The following is a 25,496-nucleotide window of genomic DNA, read 5'->3' as shown; positions in this document are numbered from 1 at the left end:
TAATCTTGACACGATTGATGATGTATTGCTGTATTTCTCGACAATGCTAGTCTCTGCAGGATGAAGAAACAGTTTAATTTTCGTGAACTCAAGTACGCTTGTTGTAGAACTACTAGTACTTGCAATTTAGAAATTGAGCTATATTTAACCGATTCACATGCATATTTAATTTCTTCAATGTATTGACACACAAGTTTGACTTCGATGTGTTTTTCCAAGTCTTGCAAACACTTAAATAAATTGCTGTTTTTTGCCGTTATTTTAAGCGTCCGAATGACCAAAAACAATAGCGTTCCATTTTAGATAAGTCGTACATAAAAAATTCAATATAACCAAAACAATACGTTTTTGATTTTGGGAAAAAAAGCAGTTGAAAATTGGGGAAAAATCGGTTATTTTTGAGAGGGGAAAGGGCCGATATTTGGACCTAAATTGAGTGTAGAAAAATCACTGACTTTGAACTCTTCTGAATACAATACATGTAAAAATCACTCACCAAAGTGCATCTCCTTGAGAGACTTTTTCAAGTTTTCAATGTTTTGGGGCTCTTGATGAGTGACCACACAGTTACTTCTTGAATTAAATGATAAAGGAGGTCAGCTATGATCAACAGGATAATTGATTGGTAACGGCTCCAATGCAATGAGGAGCAATCATTATAACTTATCCATGCCTTACTGCACACAAGGTAGTCACTTCTAGTGTACAGTCACACAAGGAAAATTCGTCTTTTTCTTAAAAGTATTCAACAGCTGCAATGTTAGAACTTGGTTTTTTTTTCTTTTTTTATAGCCCATAGTAAGCTGGTAAATATAGGAGTAGTCAAATATTTGTGACTTTTTGCTTATTTTTTATCCTTACTAAAACGTTTCTATGGAAACTTCATATAAATAAATTTATCAAGCTATTAGTTTAATGAAGCTAAATATCTATTTCAAGCTATATAGCTTAATCAAGAGATTGTGCTGGACCTGACGAACACAGGGTAAGTTATTGTTTACATTTGCTTATTTACAAGTTTTAAAAAAAAATACTTTTAACCTCTATTTCAGGTTGTGCATTATGAATCATAAATATTAGCAATATAACATCAAGTTTACCATCGCTCATTTTCCTATTGAGTCGTTTGCATGGAGTCTCACCCTCAAAATATATTTAAAATTTAATTTTGTTTTCCCTCATGCTCTCTTCCTTTTGTGTATACCGAGCCCGATTTAAACTCTATTCCCAATTTTCAAAAGTGAGTTATCTCCCCTCAAAATCGGAACTCTTCTACACTCGCCTAACTTCCGCGGACTACTCAACAAAATAGTGATTAACTTACACGCTGTATTTAAAAATTTTAAAAGAAGGAAACGGTTTGCATTTTTTTAAGATAATAAATTATTCTATAAAGGGTCTTTTAGCTCCCCTCCTTTTCTAGAGAGCTACACGAATTAGCCAGGCACGTAACATCGTCTTTAAAAGTGGGGGGGGGGGGGGGGGGGGTAGCCAAAGAAATATTTTTTCTTACCTGGAAAAGTTGACAAGCAAAGAAAAACCTTGCCCAAAGTTGAAAAAGATACTTATTTCAGTACCAGTTCCTTGGCATACAATACTACATTTCCCTTATTTAACTTTTTCGTAGTATTAACTGTGTGTGTGTGGGGGGGGGGGGGGGGGGGTTGGCAACCTGTCTATCAATGAACATTTTCAATAGAAAAAGTAATATTAGGAAAAAAAGTGGGGGTGGGGCTAAGCCCCTTGACCACCACCCCCAACCCCCCTCCCCCCACCCCCACCCCCCGTGCGTACAGGTACAGAATATGTAAATGGGTTGAACAGTTGAATATGAACCATAGTTGTGAAAATTGAAAATTATTAGAATTATTAATTGTGAATTCAATAAAATTACGGTACATATATTTTTTCACAGATGTACATGTATGTCAGTTACACGGGGTTACATGAGTCTCTCTCTCTCTCTCTCTCTCTCTCTCTCTCTCTCTCTCTCTCTCTCTGATATTGTTTTTTTTACACACTTTGCAAAAAAGAATAACTTATAAAAATAAATACATGTACTTACACTGAAAGTATTTTAAAAAAATAAATAACACTTGAGAAAAGAATGTTTTCCGTTAATTAACGAGAAATACGCTAGGAAATTATTGTATCAATTTCGTGTTTCTGCTCTCAATTCTCTGATCTAAAACAAAATGTGTATTTTACTCGGGAATATACATGTATATATGCTTAGATCCTACACTAAAACTTTGATTAAATGCAGCTAAGACTTTATACGACATATGTAACACGAATTCAGGTCAATGCCATTTTAATTAGTCTTTCTTCGTTACATGAGGACATGAGATTAAATTATTCATTTAGAATTCCATTCAAAGTTTTAATACTATATAGTGAATCAATTATTTTACAAATAAAAAATTCTAGAAACACTGTTAATTCAAATGAAATAGGCCTTTAATTGTCACCAAATGTGTTCTTGTAAGTAAAAGTTCTTTGTTATGACATACAATCGAGCAAAAACGCAGTTTCTTGATATCGGTTGCGGAAGACGAACTACTGCTGTATATGCAGCAATTTCAGAGGTAAAACTGTAGATGGACATGTCATCAGTCTCCAAAAAATTCCTAGATATACAAAGAAAATATGGCTGCAGCAGGCTAGATTAATTCGTAAAAACTTTATAACTAAAAATTTGTTCTGCACAATTTGTAAATAATGATGATCCGTCTGTAGAACATCAACTACCGAAAATTAGCTTATTAGGTTTTTTTTTTAATTTCTTAATCTTAAATAGGCCTATTCGAATATGTATCAGCATTTATCAGTAATTTGTTTCGTTTTTTTTTTTTTTGTAAGGGGGGGGGGGTCACACAGCACCTTATTATAGTACTACACTGATTAATACAAATCCAGAAAGAGACTATGAGTGGGCAATTTAAAAAAAATACGAATCAGTTAAGATTTCTTTTTATTCACAAACACAATAACATTTTTCCATATGACAGAGGCATTACACCATGAACATATTTACATCAAGAACGTCCGCGGAAGTGACTTTATTTATAGCGCATGCGTATTAAACACAGTAAAAGAGTTCCCTTCAGGGGAAATAACTCACCTTTTGAAAATGGGGAATTCCGATGAGCCACTGCAGAGTGCGTCAAAAGCACTATCCCGATACTCGAGCATGAGTAAAAACTACTAAAGCATTGTTAAAACTAGAAGAATTTTCAGCTTTATTATTTCACTTCTCTATTAGTGTTTAAAGGTACTTGGACACAGATTGAAGTTATTATTTTCTCTATAATATTAAGACCTATATGTTTTAATAGCATTTCACACAAAAATTAATTAAAAATCTTATTTCTTATAAAAGATATTAAAATTTCAAATTTTTTGGCGGGTTTGATTGACACATCCTTGCACTTTCATAAATTAATTTTATTCTTAATCCTTAGGGAAAAGTGGCAATCTTGTTGTGTATAAATGAAAAATATTAATACTATAATCCAGAAAATTCAGAGTAGACATGTTCGAAAGCAAAACAAACACGCAATATATTGTCAGTCCGTGCAGTTGTGGTAAGCAGACTGTGACGTTTGAACGCACCCGTAGAATTATAAACATCAACAATAACAGAACTCGTGCCCTGTTAATGCTATGTTCCCACTATCACGATTGGCGCTACGATTGATATCGGGGACTCGAACGTGGACAAATCGTAGTTCTCGTATCAAACCGAAACAAATCTTGTGTTCACTCGTGACCATCGTGTTGATCGTGAAATTTTTTTTGACTGTCAAAAAATTTTCTACGATTAACACGAATAGATTTTAATCGTTATCATCGCATCAAAAAGCATTACATCGTACGTAACTAACCTCAGCTGCATCGTAAGTAAACGCATCTAAGCTGGCTTTCATATCGTGATCATCGGGATTGATGTCAGAAAGGACAAACATCCCGCTGAATGGCGATTCGTTGCGATATCTCACGTTCTGTCACTATCTGTGACGCTTTGCGTGGCCGTACTGCTCACGTGCTGACACGATATTTTCCCGCTCAGAGACGATTTGATACGGACCGACGTATGAGAGTAAACGCCATTAGACACGAGTGTTAACGCTTTTTTGCAGACAATCACGCTATATTACGAGTACTTACGCTGGTAAAAATAACGGGAAAATTGAAGGCGTTTCTTTCCCGACTGAAAAACATATCTGAGTTTTGGAAAAATATTTTAAAAATGCTACCTAAAACAGGTACAAAAAAGGGGGGGGGGATCCTATCTTCTTCTGAACCTGAACCCCTTCGATCAGAGGCAACATCAGTGAAAAAAATATAAAAAGATAAGAAATAGATATACTGCTGCTTTTGCCCTACTTTGACAGCAATAACATACATGTATGACCATAGTTACACAACAAACACCACATTTATGAAGTTGTCATCAACCTGTACTTCTGCCATTATCATTGATTGTATGTTTATGTTTGTTTGATTTTCATTAAATAAAATAGAATGAACTCAGTATAGCCAGATTTTTATATGTCTATCGGGGTACAATCGTAGCTCAAAGCGTGTTCTATCTTGACCTTGATCGTGAAAGGCGTTGCAATGAACGTGTAATTCTATCGTACATTAGCGCAAGAGTGCGCAATGAACGTATTATATCGTATTAGTGCGTATTAAAACGAAGGAGATCCTTTCTAATCGAGAACTCGGATCGTGATATTCGTGACTGATCGAGGTCCTTTTTCGACTAAATCTTGATAATCTTATCGAAACGTAATTCATCTTATCCGCACGGTAGTCAGATCGTCAGAGATCGCATCACATGAAATTTATCCATCGTGGCAATAGCGCATTAAAGCGTAACGAAACGTATGAGAACGCACCTATACGCATCTCTTCGTATCTTGGCATAAAATTCAATAAAAACTCTGCGATCAACTACGATTGATCTATCGTGACGTTCGTAACTGACCGCACGACAGTGGGAACGTAGCATTACAAAAACTGTGTACATAACACGAGTGTGCTCGATTTGCTAAACTCTGTACGCAACTCTTAGTTCGGAATGACGATACTTGTGAAGGAGTTTTGCTTTCTAACATTTTTGCTCTGAATAAAATCATTTTTCTGGATAAAAGTTTTAATATTTCTCATTAATACACATCCAGATATATAAATATATAAGTCGTTATATTATAGAGAAAATATTGACTTCAAATCTGTGTCCAAGTACCTTTAATAATTAATTTCGTTCTAGGAAGACATAAACCGTTTTTTTTTATTCATTATCTTGATATATTATACGACTTCTCAATGACTTTTTTGGCTTCCCATGCTTGTTTCAGTTATTTATAATAATTTTTTCAAGTCACCATTAAACAGAAGATAAACACAAGATTTTTAATAAATATCAATAAATCAAAATAATTAAATAACGCAAGATATCTTAAACTAGAAGAATAAACTCATTTTCAGACATTGATCTGTTTGCACACTTATCTTATTTTAAACATCAGGCACGTAGCATCGTTATTGAAAGTGTGTGTGTGGGGGGGGGGCAACCAGAGAAAATTTATTTTTTCTTACCTGAAAAAGTTGACAAGCAAAAAAAAAAAAAAAAAAAAAAAAATGAAAATTAATAGTTGCCCAATCCCCAAAATCCTATTTCGTGGAGGGGGGGGTAGTGGCCAACTACCAGAGATTTTTTACCGGGTGGTAAATTCCAGGTGAGGGAGGGGCTTATTTTGAACAGGTGTGAATGCCTTGGGGGCTAGCAGTCTACCTGTGGCCATCTGTCCCTATACACAGGAAGTGATTTGATACACAGTGAAATACCCAGGTGTCAAAGTTTATCTGTGTTGGGGATTATGAGACAATTTTAAATCAGAAGTAAAAGTTTCTCAATAAATCTATACTGATTTATTTTTAAATGTTTGAAAACATCCCTACCCTTTTAAAACAATTATGATGATATCATATTATAAATTCAAATATTACAACAAAGATTATTTTAGATACACATGTACTAATATTAATGTGTGTGTTAATTTTAAAAAAAAGTCCTCCAGTAACAACCAAATTAGACTTATTTCATTCATCCCTAGGATCCCATCTATTAAATGAAATAAGAGCTGTGTTGCTGTGTTAACTACACTTCGTTAATTTTTTTTTAGATTTAACCTATTCTTTGTCACCATGAAACATGCTAGCCTGAAAAAGATTGCATGTAAATTCTTATCTGAATAACAAAGAAAAAAAAGTTACCCGTGATAAGAGAAACATTTATAAATATTTTTAAATTTAATAATATACTTCACACAGTGTTGCTCTAAACTTAAACAATAACATTTTCATTTTAGGTTACTGTTTAGCATATTAAAATCAATATAGAAATTTCATCAGAATTTTTTTTTTTTATCTACCAAAGTTTATTTCTTTTTAATTTATATTATATTATAATCCTTTCAAATACTTAATTAAAAATATTTAATTCATATAATCAAGCTAAAATTTTTTATTGTAACTTGCAATTTCTCTATACCCTATTTGGTAAACATCAAAGGATCAAAAGTTAATTTGAAGGTCCCCATGAGTACCAAACAAGGTGTACAGAGTATACACAGGGACCAGTAAGTAAATGTCAATCGAGTTCCAGCATCCAATCATGGACCTTCACGCATTTGATTGACAGGGCTACCTAGACCAGGTATTTTTGAAGGCATTGCTTAAAATCTCTGCCTTTAAAGCAGCTTAATAAGATTAAATTTGAGGAGTTATCGTGGGTAAAAACACGTTACTTTAAGAATTCAGAGACATTTATGAAATAAATGAAGAAAATACCAACTTTTGAAGTTGGTCATTTCTAAACAAAATATCCTAAATTATACTTATACAAGCACTGTGTTGATAAGCATCAATGCAAACATTCCAATATATTATTGGCTATTGTTCAATAGTTAATACACAGGGATTTGGGTGAAAGATGTTCTGTAGCTCAGCTGTTGACCACTTCGAAAAGACTGTTAAAAACAACAGATGGTAGAATTATCCGAGCAAACAAATGTGTGTCATTGACAATATTAATGGCAAGTAGTCGTAATGACAGATTGTATACCCATCGGATTGAGAATCATTCATGATCACCTAACAACTTTTTAGAGGACCTAACCTTGAACCAATTTGTCTGAAAATTTAATAATTTCTAACTCCATTGAAAATAGGTAGTTATGGGTAGTATGAAAAGGAAAAGAAAATCTGAAACAAATCTCACAAATTACTTCTAAGGTTAAGACTAGAACAATCAATGACTTAAATGTAAAAAGAAAACGTTGCACTTTTCATAGTTACTTGCGTGTATGAGAGGGTTGTGTGAGAGGGTGCGTTAGTTCGTGTGTGAGAGGGTGCGTTAGTTCGTGTGTGAGAGGGTGCCTTAGTTTGTGTGTGAGAGGGTGCCTTAGTTTGTGTGTAAGAGGGTGCCTTAATTTGTGTGTGAGAGGGTGCCTTAGTTTGTGTGTGAGAGGGTGCTTTAGTTTGTGTGTAAGAGGGTTCTTTAGTTTGTGTGTAAGAGGGTGCTTTAGTTTGTGTGTAGGAGGGTGCCTTAGTTTGTGTGTGAGAGAGTGCCTTAGTTTGTGTGTGAGAGGTTTGTGTGTGAGAGGATTGTTTGTGGGAGGGTGCCTTAGTTTGTGTGTGAGAGGGTGCCTTAGTTTGTGTGTGAGAGGGTGCCTTAGTTTGTGTGTGAGAGGGTGCCTTAGTTTGTGTGTGAGAGGGTGCCTTAGTTTGTGTGTGAGAGGGTTGTGTGTGGGAGGGTGCCTTAGTTTGTGTGTGAGAGGGTGCCTTAGTTTGTGTGTGAGAGGGTGCCTTAGTTTGTGTGTGAGAGGATTGTGTGTGAGAGGGTGCCTTAGTTTGTGTGTGAGAGGATTGTGTGTGAGAGGGTGCCTTAGTTTATATGTGAGAGGGTTGTGTGTGAGAGGGTGCCTTAGTTTATATGTGAGAGGGTTGTGTGTGAGAGGGTGCCTTAGTTTGTGTGTGAGAGGTTTGTGTGTGAGAGGATGCCTTAGTTTGTGTGTGAGAGGATTGTGTGTGAGAGGGTGCCTTAGTTTGTGTGTGAGAGGGTTGTGTGTGGGAGGGTGCCTTAGTTTGTGTGTGAAAGGGTGCCTTAGTTTGTGTGTAAGAGGGTGCCTTAATTTGTGTGTGAGAGGATTGTATGTGGGAGGGTGCCTTAGTTTGTGTGTAAAAGGGTGCCTTAGGTTGTGTGTGAGAGAGATCTTTAGTTTGTGTGTAAGAGGGTGCCTTAGTTTATGTGTGAGAGGGTTGTGTGTGAGAGTGTGCCTTAGTTTGTGTGTGAGAGGATTGTGTGTAAGAGGGTGCCTTAGTTTGTGTGTGAGAGGGTGCCTTAGTTTATGTGTGAGAGGGTGCCTTAGTTTATGTGTGAGAGGGTGCCTTAGCTTGTGTGTAAGAGGGTGCCTTAGTTTTTGTGTGAGAGGGTGCCTTAGTTTGTGTGTGAGAGGGTTGTGTGTGTGAGAGGGTGCCTTAGTTTGTGTGTGGGAGGGTGCCTTAGTTTGTGTGTAAGAGGGTGCCTTAATTTGTGTGTGAGAGGATGCCTTAATTTGTGTGTGAGAGGGTGCCTTAGTTTGTGTGTGAGAGGATGCCTTAGTTTGTGTGTAAGAGGGTTCCTTAGTTTGTGTGTAAGAGGGTGCTTTAGTTTGTGTGTAAGAGGGTGCCTTAGTTTGTGTGTAAGAGGGTGCTTTAGTTTGTGTGTAAGAGGGTGCCTTAGTTTGTGTGTGAGAGGGTGCCTTAGTTTGTGTGTTAGAGGATTGTGTGTGAGAGGGTGCCTTAGTTTGTGTGTGAGAGGGTTGTGTGTGGGAGGTGGCCTTAGTTTGTGTGTGATAGTTTTTCCTTTTGAGAAACGGAAATGACGTGATTTGTATCGGGATGGATGAAGAATGCTGCACTGATTTACTAGTATTGGCGAAGGGACTTCACTTAACGGAGTCCCTTGTTTATTAACATTTTATGTTCCATAATTTTATGATGTGATCCATAATTCATACATATTAATGCAACAAAACTTTATCAGAGGTGATTACGGCGTGAAATAAATCTTTAGTCGGCAAGCAAAGATGGGCGCTGTCGGGAGTCGTCGGAAAACAAGACCACAGATCACAATGCTCATCTGAGTAACTACTAGTATTGCTTTGTTTTTCATCGGCAGAATTTTTTTACTTTTATATTTTATGTAAAACTTTGATCACATAATGTTGCCCCACGAATCTTCCACGAGGGTTTTGATTCCGTCCTCGCCTAGCTCCTGTGATGCCACGGGTTTTAGCAAAATCTGTTTTAAAATTCATACCTGAAAATATTGTAAAGAAAATATTGTAAAGAAATTGTTATTTTAGAACTTCCATCAAAATTCTATACATGAACTAGTTTTTACATTTTTAAATACATTGTTTACTGAAAATATTTTTTTTTGCTGGTATATACTTATGTTTACTTATGTCCTTACAATGTTCTTAAGAAATATGATTACCTATAATATTTAAAGCGATAATTAGTCAATATTGAAACTATATTCAGTGAACATAAATACTTTCTCTACGTTGAAACCAATAATATTGTGAGGATGGAAATACCATAAGCAAACTTCAAGATCACACAAAATGATATAGAGCTCTGCTGATCATAAAAAATGAATTTTCCAATGTATTTACATGTACATGTATTCGGATTAAAAAAATCATTGCCCATACTGTCTCAAACCTTCTCTCAGAGAATATGCTTTGAACAACCTAGCTTGGATTAATCCTACACATCAGAAAGCTTCCGCGTGTTTCATATTTTCTGGTCCATGCAGCGGTTCGTAGAATATATGAATGAACATAATCATTTTCACTAAGTATTAGTATTTCAGGCGCGGATCCAGGATTTTTTTTCCCGCGGGTGGGTTCCTTCCCATGCATTAAAAATATCCAACCTCAGAAATTTCTTGACAATCAAAAAATTAAAAAAAAACCTAACCTTCTTATCCCCAAACGTTGACAACCTATTTCAAGGGGGTGGGGGGATGAGTTCGTAAGCTTCATACATGTATCTTTGATTTTTCTTAACACCTAAAAGCGACATGGACACAGTTTCAACTGATTTTTATAGAAACAAATTTTAATGTTCACAATTCTTTATTAAGGCAAATGATCAGCAAAAATTTGAACTTCATTTGTTGATTTGCGAAGGAGATACAAAACTTAAAGTCCTTCATAATGTGAACAAGGCTCGTACCTTGTTTTTGTTTACATATAGAAAATATTATACTTATATCAAAATAAGATTCAGCAAATCACTAAAAAATGTCTAATCGTACTTAGAATTAACTTCTTCATTGAAAAAATATGCTTTGAACGAATATATATTTCTATATTTAACAAATATAAACAAAAACATGGCACGAGCCTTTGTTGCATTTAACAAAAGTTTGGAGCTCTTAATCTGTCAAGATTGTATTTAGATAACTGAAATTCAAATTTTTGATAATAATTAAAAATACTTTAATAAAATATTTATAATAAAACATAGGTAATCAGAGATTACAGAGCTCACCTCAACGAATGTCGTCTTTAAGAAAGGCAAAGTTACACAATTACCCAATAAAGAGTGTACATCCAAAAATGCAAAATTTATGCAATTTTGATATGATACTTTGGAATAGACCTATATAAAAACTTCAAACTAGTTCTTCATCACGAAAATGGGATTAAAATCCAGCATCTGAAGCAACCTTGAGAGTTTTCATCCCTTGATGTATCATTTGGGCAAGTTTGGCTTATATAAGCCTTATAGTTTCTTGGTAATAGACCTGCACCCATAACTTTTACCTGGTCCATTATCTGGAAAATGTATGTCGAATTCAGCATCCGGAGCAAGTCCATTAGTGTGCATCCTAAGATGTATCATCCATGCGAGTTTGCACAACACAGGGCTAATAGTTACTTAAAAATGAAACCTTCATAAAAATTTAACCTGTTCACTCATCCAAAAAAAATGTAGGTCAGATTCAGCATCCGAAGCAAGCCTGGTAGTATGCATCCTAAGATGTATCTTCCATGCAAGTTTATGAAAAGGAAAATTCTTATGCATTTACAGTTTGAAACGTTAAAATTTTTTGTGTGGGGTGAATCTTTCATGTCATTATAGGGCTCATTGTAACTTGGAAATGAAAACTGCACCAAAAATTTAACCTGTTCACTCAACTGGAAAATGTAGGTTAGATTCAGCATCCAAATAGTCTGGCAGTATGCATACTAAGATGTACCATCCATGCAAGTTTGGTCATTATAGGGCTCAAGGTATCTTGGAAATGAAACCTGCACCAAAAACTTTAACCTGTTCACTCAACCGGAAAATGTAGGTCAGATTAAGCATCCGAAGCAAGCCTGGTAGTGTGCATCCTTAGATGTATCATTCATGCAAGTTTGGTCAACATGGGTTTATAGTTACTTGGAAATGAGACCTGCACCAAACATTAACATGTTCACTCAACCAGAAAATGTAGGTCAGATTCAGCATCCGAAGCAAGCTTGGTAGTATGCATCCTTAGATGTATCATCCATGCAAGTTTGGTCAACATAGGGCTTATAGTTACTTGGAAATGAGACCTGCACCAAAAACATTAACCTGTTCACTCAACTGGAAAATGTAGGTCAGATTTAGCATCCGAAGCAAGCCTATTAGTATCATCCATGCGAGTTTGGTCAACATAGGGCGTTTGGTCAACCTTGGAAATGAGACCTACACCAAAAACTGTACCAAAAATGTTAAAAGTGCTCCAAAAACATTAATCTGGTCATTCCTTTGCTGAAATTGCAGCATCTGAAACTTTGACTGGTACAATGAAACACACTAGAATAGCATCTTCCATGCATGTCTAATCAATATAGGACATAGAAGTACTTAAAAAGAAATTCAAAAAACTTATACATAATTAAAAATACTTTAATAAAATATTTATAAGCTAAAAATTTTAAAATAAATTTGATAATATTTAGCTGAAACTGTGTCAATGACCCTTTAACACAAATCAGTGTTTTCAAAAGGGTGTTTTAGGGGGAGACTAAGGGCAGGGGATACAACTCTACATCAGCGCATGTATTTCTATATATTCTACCCTTGGAAGAGGGTATGGTCTTCATTCTTCAATTTGAACGAACCTGAATTATCCTCACTCAAGGATACACAGTGTCAAGTTTTGTTAAAGGAGAATAAGACAAGAAAATGAAAGTTTGCGATAGGCAACAAACAAATTTCGATTCGAAAAGCTCGCTTGAGCCTTCGGTTCAGGAAAACAGATAAAGACTATACAAGTAGTTTTAAAAATCTATTATTGTGCATGAAAAATAATTACTGTAAAAAATTTAACCTCATTCAGCGAAAAAATATCCCTTGTGTTTACTCGGTATTTTACGACTTAGATCACTTGAATAAAATTGCCTGGTTTAAGGCAGTTTAAAAAGGTCATGAGTTCTCAATAAATAAAGGTCGTACATCTAACGAAATGATGTGCACAAGGTTATCTAATATAACAACAAACGTGACTGGAGTCTGCGTCACACGGACCATGCCTGGGAGCCCATCTCTAAATTTAACGTCCTCTTTCTTCCACAATTATATTAACTCACATTTAATCCTCATAGCTGCAAACTTTAACTTCATCAAAATGATTTTAGTATCTAAACTCTGCTTTTTGTGTATATAAAATTTTGTAATGAAATGTAGTTTAAAAACATTTCACTCCTTATTGTTCATTCAAGTTTTGATAGTCTTTTGATATCAAATTAATCAAGTATGCTTTTTTTTCCCTTGGAATGCTACAGAAAAGCATTTTCAAATTATCCACCTGTCTTACACGTCTTATCAAAAAGCTATCTCTAAATAATTTAAAGAAGATGGGCGACCCAGACGTGGAAAATGACCAAATATGGTGGAATTTTCTTTACGTACACTTTGAGGGAAAACATTTTTTTTTTAATGGAGTATTGACCAACTCAAAGAACTGTTGATATTACGTCAAAAAAATTGGCCATCTAGCCTCCAAAAGACAACATCTGAAGAAGTCTTGGGCAAGCTAAAAAAACTATAACCCAAGCTATTAAACGCATATTTGTTTTTAATAAATTTATTTTATTTTACAGCAGCTATAAATTTAATACAATCTTGGTGAAAAAAATATGGAATGTAACCACACTGGAATGATTCATTCACCGATAAGACAGACATTGTATGGAGAACAAACAAGACTGTATATGACAAAGGACTCATACAACTGAAAAACTAGCAATGAAACGAAATAACATAGTAAAAAATCATTAAACTATCTCCAAACAGTTGGAGGTAAAAAAGATTGACTGATTGACATACATTGCAATTCATCATTATTATTTTTTCAAATAATAAAAAAAGGGTAATGAATGATAGGATTTCTTCTGCCAACAACTGTTGCATTTTGCATCAAAAGCGATGTTTTCCATTATCACGTATGATTTGATATCCTGTATACCATACTGTGAAAATGATCACAGGAAAAAATTACATGCATGTTTTTAAAGAAAAAAGTATGAGAAAAGATTCACTGTTTCCAGATATATAGATTTAAAATGTAAGAAATGTAAAATAATATTCTTTGGAATGGATTTTTTTTGTTTTCTCATTAAACTTGAGTAATCTCTCTTTTGATCATGTTGTAAATTTTGAATTTACTAGGGGGAGGTAAATACAAAATAGGTATATAATGTTGTAAATTTTGCATTTACCTCCTAGTAAATTCAAAATTTACATGACAAGTTGCTGAGTTGCGGTATGATAAATGCTTTATATAGAACTGAAATGCAATGAACAATGAACTCATGAATACCCCCCCCCCCCCCACCCCAAAAAAAAAATCAAATAAATATATTTGACACATGTATTATATAACATTGTTTGATAAAGAATGTCCAAAGATACCTCACTCAAATGAACCAGGACATAATGATAACAAGCTGTTCATAAAAAAGGGAAAAAATCTAAGTAAAAATCAATATATCTGCATATAAAATTTAACTACAATCGACTGAATACAATTCGTGACAGCAGTTTAGCTGCTTATCTGGGTTTTAAATCTGTCACAAAGAACATCCTGTTCATGCTTAATATAGGAAAAACAAAAGAATACGATAAATCGTGACTGGACCTCACCTATAATATCTTTTCTCAAATACGCTATAATTTCCACTGCAATCACTGGAATATTGATATTTGTTTTGTTAAATGTTAATATCTTTTAAAAGATCCTACAATTGAATGACCCATTCATTAGTATCGTATTCAGCTCTCATTTTTATCCAGGAATCACATACATATACATTGTATGTACTCGTATACACTGTAGACACAATCATAATATCTACATACACACATACATATGTACCCACTTAATATAAACAACTGGAGGTTCATGCACGACTTCATTTCTGAACTTCTCTTTGGATCGGGACTAAGAGTATAAAATACAAGATTTATGAAGAAAGAAAATAAAATGTACAAAAATATAAGAAAAATGGATTTCTTTAGATGGACATTAAAGCTATGAATAAAGGTCACGGCAGAATAATCCAAATTAACATTTACAGACTTTTACATAACTCTTGATAACTGCTAACATTACAAACATTTGTCTTTTTCTCTCCTTCCCTCTTTACTTGTATTATGTAAATAGAAAATAAAAAAAATCATTAATGTAAGTTTATATAATGTAAAAAAAAAAATTGTGAGGACAAAGGGATTTCTTCAAAATTTTGATCAAAAATACATTTGTTCATACTTGTTCTCCAGCCTATGTATGTTATCATGAGAGACACATGATTTATGGCATGTAATACATGGACGGAGCGGCGGAGATTCTGACGCTAAAATCAACAACATCCAACAGCACACTTCACTATCACATCCGGTCACGTGCCAGTGCTCCCTCAAAAAGAATCACAATTTGAACACTCGTAGAAAAATAAACGTTTTGCAATATGGAATGCTGTTTACATTCAGACGCTCATCGATCAATATTCAGACAATATATGGTTGATAAAACATCCTCATTTGTAGTCTAGAGCTTTAAAAGATAGTAATACACTGTGTACCAAAGAATCATCATCCAATCGCACTCTTATCAAAAAGTATCAATACTTGTCTATTATGATTTTCTTTCTACTTTTCATATTTTCCCGCCAGCGCGACTGGCCGATACAGACACCAGGGAAGCGCCACCATCGCTCGAGATCGTGATAAACTACCGGGTGATTATTTTCCCCCACCTCATGAATCATGGAGCAGATTCTACACCAGAAGAACGTGTTGATATTTCCACCGGTGCCCTTCCATCTGAAGTATTCGTTGTATAAAGAATCATTCTTATCTAGTTTATGAAGATATTCGGCGAGATCTTTAGGGGTTTCGAACTCGTCCACGTGGATGTATGAATGATATGGGGCCGCTCTTTCGTAGTCCTCTGGGGCTGCACCCATTACAATTGGTAAAACATCGTTCCTGAAAATTATATATCATGATGAAAGACAAAATCACAAAATACAACTGTTTTATGTAAAAACAATACATGGCTGAGCTACACATGATGATGTATGATGAAGTAGATTCTGAACAGTTTGAAATAGATTTATACAGGATGACTCCATAAGTAAATGGCATAATCATTAGGAAAAGGCCAGTATTTCTAGCAGAGTAGGTTTCCCTGGGAGAATAAAGAATTATCCATATTGAGACGCAGGTACTTGTCGGTGAAGGGCTGCCAACACCTAATTCAACACAGGACCTCGGTTTATTAAAATGACCAGTCTCTTTGTCCCGCAGTGTGATGTAAACGGTCATTTGCAGCATCTGAGGCATCTTTGATCAACTCTAGTTGCAACATATATATATATATATAAGCAAGTTCGCTCAATGTATAAAGAGAGTATTCTAAAATTTCTGTTTGTTATAAATAATGTAATGTATAATGTATAAACTGCATCTTTGCTTTGTTACTATGTTCGGGTGCTGAGCCAACTCCCCTCAGACCTATGGTAAGGAGTTGACCCAGGGTCACTTGTGTTGTAAGGATAAACAAACCAAGCATTGTACAGTGTACGTTTATTAAAGTTAGTATATTTTTATCATAAGTTCATAATACATGGTACATGTTTCTACCTGTAATGAAACCAGCATGGCAAATAGTGTGTTTTAAATGCAGCCAAAGATTCATTTTCCATTTGCACGTTTTAATATAAGTTTTACACAAAAATTCTCTAAAAACGTGTGTTTTGTTCACAAAATATTAGCGAACGCACAAATATACAATTAATAAAGTTTCTTCGCGTTTGAATCTGTTACTGGAAGTAATCAAAATCGAGCTTAGTGGAGTTCGGAAACATCAATACAAGTTTGAACAAACATGGCCACTAAGAAAACAACTCCGTCCAGACCTGCAAGACTTCAAGCTGCCCGCTTATCTGGAAAAACAGACCATCTAGGCATCTACAGCGTCCAAAACCTGTTTTCATTATTCCAAACAAAATATAGCACTATGTGATAGGAATCGAAATTACTACATCTCATTACATATGATCATTCTGTGACGTTGCAAATATGGAGAAAGTAATATATAGATCGCTCGAAAAGACAGATGTGAGTACAGTAACATTTTTAACCTAACCCCATTTAATTCTACGTCCTGGGTCCTAAATCAAGTTACAAAAAAACACACATACTGCCAATTGATATGGCCGTAGATACATGTATTAGTCTAACAATTTCTTGTTGGTTGTAAGAATAAAAATTGAAATATCACAGTCATTGCAACTACGGTTAAAGTTTCTGAAGTTAATATAAGCATAAAGAAATTAAAACTCTGGAGCCCGCTGCATAAGAGAAAGAAAATTTAATGATATTTTAAGTAGAATCAATAACTGATTAAAAGACTTTTTTTCTCGAAAAATGACACAATCAAAGAGGCAATAAAGTATCCCATTGCAGGTACCAACTTATGTTTAATCAAAGAAATCAACAAATCATGATGAATTTTTCATTGGCATTTGCATATTTTTCCTATGTGCATGGAATGTTGCAAAGTACAAACAATTTGGTTCGGAGGTAATTATGAATTCTAATATAACTGTATTTGGAAATTTGTCAAAATGAGGAATGTAGCACGTCTCTTAACAGAGTAGTTATGTTTGTGGTTCATCAATAATTCACATTGCTCTAGCGTTACAAGTTATACACAGAGAACAATTTTCCTCAATTATGATAAGATCCAGCACTACGCTATTAGTGGGTTAATAAAGAAATGTGTCTTAACTTTATTAGCAATCAGCTCATTAATATTACATGGAAGAACTGACATTTTGAAAGTGGATGAAATACTGCTTTTAGCTTAGAGCACAAGCTTTAATGCACATATATACTTGTAATTAAATACGTGTATTACGTGAAAGTGCTTTGACCTTTCAATGTATGTAGGTTAAGTGTAGTGTTAATTAAACATTTTGTTATTTTTTCGTTTTGCAACGTTTCGTTTCGCAAATTCATATGACCGGAACCGGAAAAGAGTTTTCTTAATAGCAACTGAATGACGCTCAAACTGGCGGCTTCTGAATGAATAAATGACCTTTTCTCTCATAAATATGTCCCAAAATGCAATTTATTTCCGATTTGATTTTATTGAGGCCCCATTAAAGAAATTTAGCCACGTGATTATATAATACCTTTAAGACGTATATGAAACTATTTAGATATATACTATATGCAGAGAAACGAATCCTGCAGACTATAATAAATTGTGTAAAATTGTTGCATGCTGTAACCATTTACCATACATGTTACAATATCACTAAACTGATGCCCATTATGAGAATGTTCCGTATCCGAACTCTTTAATACACAGTTTATGGGAAGTTCTGTTCAAGAAAATCTACACGCAGACTTCCTTTCATCCGCTACAGTTATTACATTGACAGATATACATTTCTTTGCTGTGATCTTTGCATTTAGCAATTTATATACATGTATTGTATAATAGATTTACACTTGAATTTATTTGAAAATTTCTATGTTCGGTGAGCTAACGTTCTACTCAAAAACTAATTTTTTTACTGACATATTGCCATGCAATTTTTGAGTACGTGTTCTTTTAATCATTCTACTTAATTTTACAACAATTTTCAAGCGGTTTCATTGCATACATTTTTTTCAACACTACTTTAATCGAAATTCAATATGCATTCTACTTGAGGTAAAGTTTTTTGGTTGTACATTCAAAAAGTAGGCTCCATTAACTGCAAAATGCAATTTATTACCTTGAAATGTTAAAACAAGACTGAAGTGATTTGAGAATCTGCTCTAGAGTCGAGAAGTAAGGAGCCAATCCTTAAGTCGCGGGTTCGAATCCCACTGTGGGGCGTGGACACCGGATGAGACCGTATAAACTGAGGTCCCGTGTCGCAGTAGGTGCTGGCACGAAAAAGATCCCTCACTGCTCAATGACCTTGAGTGCTGAGTATAGGACAATATTTGTAGCTCTCTACCGATAAAAAGTGGCGTATCCATATGAGTGAAAATTGTCGAGGGGGACGTTAAACAACATACGATCAAGCAATCAATAAAACAGGACTGGATACTTACGTTAGGCCGTTCACGAAGAACTTTTCCGTTATATAATCTCGGCAGTTTGAGTTTTCGAACGATAAATAAAATTTGTAGTCTTTACTGAGCATTGTAAAACAATCATTAGCTTTGTGTCTCGGGCACCTTAATGGTCCACAAGCACCGTAAATATCCACAGGTATATATTTTGATAACTCCTCTACATACTGACGACGAGCATTCCTTGCACCACAGTTTGACACAAACCAAGCCACTTTTTTGGTTTTACCTTCAGCATAATTCTTTTTAAGCGGTAACGTTCTTACTGATTCATTGTGTAGAGTAAAACGTTCGTAAGGCGCAACTATCACGGAATCGTGTCTATACGTTGCCGTCCAGTTAAACACGTCATTCACACCGCTCAGTCCCGGTGTGTGATAAGGAGACTCCAACAAAAACAAAAGCCAGATTTGGTTGGGTGGCCTTGTCGCCCAGGGTCTGGATGGTGAGTGGTGGAACATGACGATGTCAGCGTCATTGATTCGGCGTCTATCGTCGGTCACGTGACAATGCTGAACTGGACATTTCTGTTCCTTGAATTGGTTACGTCCATGTTGTACACCCCAAGCTCCATAACCGTGGTAAACTAAAATCACTTTCTCCTTCACTTTTTCGCCTTTTTTCTCCTTGTCAAGCACACCCTTTGGACGATGGGCCATTTGAGCCAAAATTCTGTCATCGTCATAATATTCCAAAGATGGCCAAAGCAAGGAGCTTAGAGAACGAATGATTTTGGTGGTTGTGGGTGTCTTTTTCTGATCTTGAATCACGTGACTGTGAAATCGACCATGTGGATCTACTTTCAGGGCTCGTTTGTAGGCAGAATCAGAATCTTTCCACGGAGGGTCATTGTCTACGCTCGTCAGCTTATTCTGATTGTAAAACAGGAATACGAAAAAGACGACCAGGGTAAAAAGGCCATAGGTCACGACCTTCCGTGGATGGATCCTCATTGTGGTCAGGCGGTGATCATCCTCTCTCTCCGCGCCCCTGGCTCACCTTCACACTCCACACCCGATGCCTAAACAGACAACACATAGATTAAACAATTGTAAAGTGCAGAAAAATCAATTTAAATATCGACGTTTCTTGTGTCATATACAAGTACTAAGTATTGATTTTAGCTGGAATATGTAACTAGTAACATTGAAACTCAAATACAGGAAAATGCAATCAAATTTTATTTTTCAAGCCTCCTTTTACACTTCAGAACATATTAAAATTAACATTTATCATAAATATTCAAATTGGAAAAGGGTAAATTAATATTTAATTAACAAATAGCAGGGAATAAAAACTGCTGTGTCTGAAACATATGCACATGTAACAAATTGTTAAATTGAATAAATTCATATTCATACAGTCATCTGTAATCTGCACTAAGGACAATTTTAAAGTTCATTATGTGTATGTGGGATACGATATGTACATCTCATCACAGAAATCACTATGGTAGGTAAATTATTAATGTGAACTAAATAAAAAAAATAATCATCAATGTGTATGATGGTAAATAGTCTCTTACAGTAACCTTAACATACAAAATAAATATATTTTGTTTGTGGTACTTTTCAATCTTATAAAAACAGCTAAAGATTCATTAGACAATAACATGTCATCCCCAATATATATCAACCTGAAACATGTTAAAGAGGCAGGCTTTTGAATCATTATTAGACTTAGATAATTGAATAAAACATTTTTATTCTCTGCACTATTAAATTACATATTATTTTTTAACTCCATCTTTCATCAAGATAATTGATATAATAACATACATGTATTTCTGATTCTGAACAATAATCCACGCCGTGTGAATGCTGACTGGGTATATAACTAACCAGGGGGTTGGGGGGGGGGGGGGGTTACTGTTTTGGACTCGCAGATCAATCTTACAAACAAGGGTATAAATAAAGCACATATCTACGTTTTTCCTATAACCCCCTCACCATTATTCTCTTTAGAGAAATAAACTGGAACAGCCTACTTCCATGATGTTGTGTCCTAACGAGAATGACTAGCCAACAAAATACTACCATTAACAGTGATTTATGAGTAGAAATGTAAACAAACCACCCGGAAAAAAATCAACCCAGATATTTCCTCTTATGAACGAAAAACTACATACAATTACAAAGCAAAACATTTCCATCTCTAGATTTACATATAGAGATAACTAACCTTTCATAGCATAACGAAGAGAATATTTATAGGCGACGGTCAACACTGCCATTTTAATAATCGACCTTCGTGTATTTATTCACCCGTGTAGCTAGAAATAAACCAGAACATGACTATAACACCTGTTTGGCCCCTACCTTACTTGTTCAGAAATCTGGCCTACAATAAATCCATATCCAATGAAAGCAAGGCGTCAACCCTTTATCTAAGGCGTACAGAATGAACGTGTATACCGAGTATGTACAACACAATATTATCACCACAGCGTACCTGTCGCAATCCCTGCAAAAGATCGTGTCACGTGGTTCTTACCGATTTTTTTCAGGCTCGAGTTCATAGATCTTTACTATGTATGTATTTCGCACATTTAAACTCCCAGTATTTTAAAGTAGAATCAGTAGAATCCACTGAGATAGGTAAAAAGAGGGCGTTTATGTCGGGGTATATCACCTGTAAGATATAGTGCATTTTCCAGATTAGGGCCTTTCGCGACATAGTTTTTTTTAAACCAAGTATTATAATATAATTAGTAATAAATTGTATAATATGATATCACATAATTGTTCAGTAAAAATAAAAAAAAAATCACAACTTTAAATTCACAGTGTGTATCAATCGAAAAGGTGTGAATCCAATAAATTAAGAGTCTTGCTATTAATACAGTGTTCTCGCCACAACAAAGGATTGTGGATTCAAAATTTAAAACAAATATCTACACGACTCTATTATATTAGATACACATTCTTCACTGTTGTTGGCTGATTGTAAACACCATATCAAAATCTAGGTAAGATCTAAATGTAACCCTAGGGTAACATGAAATTGTCTTACGTATTAAAAGAATTTTACAAATAACTCACTAAAGAAATAGTTCGTACTTGGCGTAGTAAATATTTCTTACACGACTAAAAAGTGACAAGTCTCCAGGCATGGGTAAACTTCAATATGTAATAAGATTTTTTAAAACATCATGTGACTGTTGATTTCCTCATGTTATTATGCCTTTAATTATTTGATTGGGAGTTTGTTATATGGCCGATAGTGAAGAGGCTTTTATCCTGGTTGTTCATCTTTTTTGAATGACAATCTTACATTGCTGCTGGCTAAACGAATATGAAATGTATGTTCAGCTGTTTTGTAGTAAAATCAAAACAAAGCCTGAATTAAATCACCATATTATTACAACAATGTTGTTTATTGTTGATAAATGTGACAATCACTGAGCAATGGATAGCCTAGGTTCGCTGATACATCACACCTACATCCTTTGAAACCACATAAGGCAGTACATGTACTTAAAAAGATTACTTTTTAAATGTTTCATGCAATTGTCCAATAGAAAAATCATAAATGTCTCTAGCATATGGATATTACCCCGTAAATATGTATTAACAATAGAAAATGAATAAATAAATAATTGATAGTATTTTCCAAACTTTTAAATAGATTGTGCTTAGTAGTCTTTGCCATAAATAATAAATGGTTTATACAAATGGTTAATATCTATTATTGTATTATACGGTAATGTACGTGTATTAAAAAAAAAATAATTTCTCAATCCTTCAGATTAAATAATGTTGCATTCAAACATAAACCTAAAACGTTTTAGGTCTATGATTAAAATCAACAGATATATGTTCATATGAGCAATATACTGCATAAGATGAGTTACATTCCTGCACTGATACATGTAAAGTCAAGGGTAAATGACCATGTAAGCTAGGTTAGGTCACCAACGTTTTAAAGTATCACAACAAAAATTAATCACTTAAGAGAGAGAGAGAGAGAGAGAGAGAGAGAGAGAGAGAGAGAGAGAGAGAGAAAAGTCAAGGAAAAAAAATGGGAAAACATTGCGTGTAAGAAACACACTTATTAAAAATGTCTTTTGTATTTATTTGAATTTCAAGCCCATTTTTTACATCGAAAATGGCCGAACAAATCGACAAAAAATGCATGACATGAAACTTCTAAAGGCTTCGTTAGTACTTTTAACAGACCTGTTTACCCATTTCGCTGTCTCTCAGTATTTTTTAGCAGATTTGTCCGTGAGATTTTGCATTTGCCAGTAAGATTTCACTTTTGATCGATTTTTCATGTATTAATATTGAGAAAAAATGTTCTTTTTACTACAAAAACAAGGTTAAACAACATTATTGGTCTTTGACCTTTTATAAAACCACAGCGTTTTGGCAACCCGACATCGCTTACGTATTTGAAATTTTCCCCTTTTAAGAAATTAAAAAGCGTGAAACTAAGAGAGATCATTTTAATGAACAACAAAAATGTGCGAAGAGAGAGAGAGAGAGTAAAGGAACGTATTTCCAATTTCCGTATTTTCATAACAGCAAAACGTGATTACGTATTTTATGAAATAAAAATCCGTAAAAAATATGGCGAAATCGTAAGAGTAAACAGGTCTGTTTTAAACACTCAAATTGAACAGGTTGAAGACAAGTCGCCAGAAATACATCCTGTTGGCTTACACTCAATAGTCAGCTCAAAATTTCTGTAATTCATTTCCGTTACTGGCGCATACGCAGTATCATTTATACAAATCTAAAGAACCACATGCGCTCTATTTCTGAAAGAAACGAAGAGAAAATATCAAATGACATGACCAAGACTAACCTGCTATCGTGTTATGAAATATACCCTCTTGACTTGGATGTACTTTTCAAGTACCATGTTAATGACGAGATGTCCTTCCGGGCCACACAATATATTCCTCTTACATAAAACTATAATTATCAGGGACGTAAAATGCAGAACACTTTCGTGTTTCTACACAGTCCCATAATCCTCTTTTCTTTCCCGGAATATCCTCATTAATTGAAATGTCATGGGTGGATCTATCATTTTATCTACAAGGGAATTGTCAGTCAATATAGTTTTGACTCGGGTCAGTCGGGGATTATTTGATGTGGACATCTAAATGATGCTGGTCGTTTCTTTTCCCTATTCCTGTTGGATACCGAAACCAAAAATGATGTCTCGGAAATACTAACTAAATATGTTATTTCATTGTTTTGATAAATCTAAAGAAAGAAAGTAATAAAAATAGCAACAAAACCACGCTGATACAGGAAGGAATAGAGATTTATGGTATATAACTGAAACCCAAATGTTCATGATAAGATTTTGTGTACAAGCTACCCAAAGTACTGCAACTTGTGCCCAACCATCCTCGCGATGTCATGGTCCCTGAGTCAACACTGGGCATACAAATAATTAAAGAATATGCACATGTATATAAGAAAATAGACATAAATTAAGTCTACAGCAAAAGCAAGCACTGTTTACTAAGTAGTTTACCGTAATAAAACTTTTCTTGCAGAGACAACATATAGTGATGAGTTATACTTACATTGTATATATATTTATAGCGATCTATTCAGAATTTAAGTTGTTCAATGATTTGGAAGATAATGCTATCCGAAATCTTGTCTAAATCAAAACAAACATCACACCTCTTTGATTAATTAACCGGAAGTAATATTACGCATTGTAAATGACAAAATGCATGACGGCATATAGTAATAATTTTCTAAAGTTTAAGATTCATAGAAACAAAACCCCAAATACGTAATTTATTATAGATAAAGATGAAACAAGCTAAGGTTCTAAGGAACTTGGCCATTATATGTTCTATTATACAAAATTAAAGACTTCAAGGACAAGGGACTGCAAGAAATGCCTGTACGTGGTATAACCCCCCTCCCCCCTCCCCATGATTTAGTTGTTATAAGCCATATTTTGCAGGTCTTGATTTTTATTAGCTCTACAAGGCTTTATAATTCTTTTTGATCTTGAAAACTGTTCGTTATCTCCTCTATATTTCATTCTAGAGTCGCGGATTTAGTTGCGTCGCGGGTTCGAATCCACTGAACTGTGGGATGAGACTGGTCCTTCGGATGAGACCGTATAAACAGAATTTCCGTGTCGTAGTACCTGATTGCACGAAAAATATCCTTTACCTCTCAATTGCCCTTAAATCTTATAACCGATTTGTGGTCAAAATTTGTAGCTCTCCATCGGCAAGTGGTGGCGTCTCCATGTGAGTGAAAATCTCGAGAGGGTCGTCAAATAAACAAACATTGCATTTGTTTCAGTAAATTCAACTGATTGGTAAATTGAAAAAAAATATTTTGACCTTGAACACATTAGAGACAATTTTTTTCAAGATATACATGCACTTAAGCTGCTAATGAGCATTGGTTGGAACACTTGAAACCACTCTTCATAAGTATCAATGTTTGCAGACAAAGAAAAATTGTCGCCTTATTTTAATAGACGATTCTTATGTGATCTGAATTTTCTGTGCAAGTCAAAAAGCATTCATAAGAAAGTGATCTGGTCTCATGATTGATATAAACCTGACTCAGCATGAAAATTCTTGCACACAAAGTACACAAATCTTGCCATATCTAATTTTAAAATAAAAATATTTGTCAATGATTAAAACAGGAAAACTACAAAGATGAGAATACATTTATTGGGCTAAAAATGAAAAAGAAGATCTGAACACTTTGTCAGAATGGATAAAATGTTTTAGAAATGTATTAAAAATTCCTTTG

General features: G+C 34.7%; 1 protein-coding gene across 2 annotated transcripts in view; it reads right to left on the bottom strand.

Annotated features, from left to right (window-relative positions):
- Nucleotides 1-23,748, bottom strand: part of LOC134252680 (protein saal1-like) — a 41,935-nt gene extending 18,187 nt beyond the window's left edge. The window contains exons 1-3 of one of the 2 annotated variants that reach the window (XM_062735178.1): nucleotides 23,551-23,748; nucleotides 18,721-19,762; nucleotides 15,413-15,591 (exon numbers count right to left, since the gene is read on the bottom strand). In XM_062735178.1, the coding sequence (XP_062591162.1) occupies nucleotides 15,413-15,591; nucleotides 18,721-19,694 (1,153 nt within the window). In that variant the 5' untranslated portion in view covers nucleotides 19,695-19,762; nucleotides 23,551-23,748. Of the gene's footprint in view, nucleotides 1-1,100; nucleotides 1,199-15,412; nucleotides 15,592-18,720; nucleotides 19,763-23,550 lie in introns of those variants that run through there. The other variant, XM_062735177.1, reaches the window with a different exon arrangement.
- Nucleotides 23,749-25,496: the final 1,748 nt, after the last annotated feature.

This window comes from Saccostrea cucullata, unplaced genomic scaffold (assembly GCF_032062105.1).
Source record: "Saccostrea cucullata isolate Sc308-1 unplaced genomic scaffold, CSIRO_AGI_Scuc_v1 ctg99, whole genome shotgun sequence".
NCBI classification, from domain to species: Eukaryota; Metazoa; Mollusca; class Bivalvia; order Ostreida; family Ostreidae; genus Saccostrea; species Saccostrea cuccullata.
The sequence above is the reverse complement of the archived record's forward strand: the minus strand, read 5'-3'. Positions and strand labels throughout refer to the sequence as shown.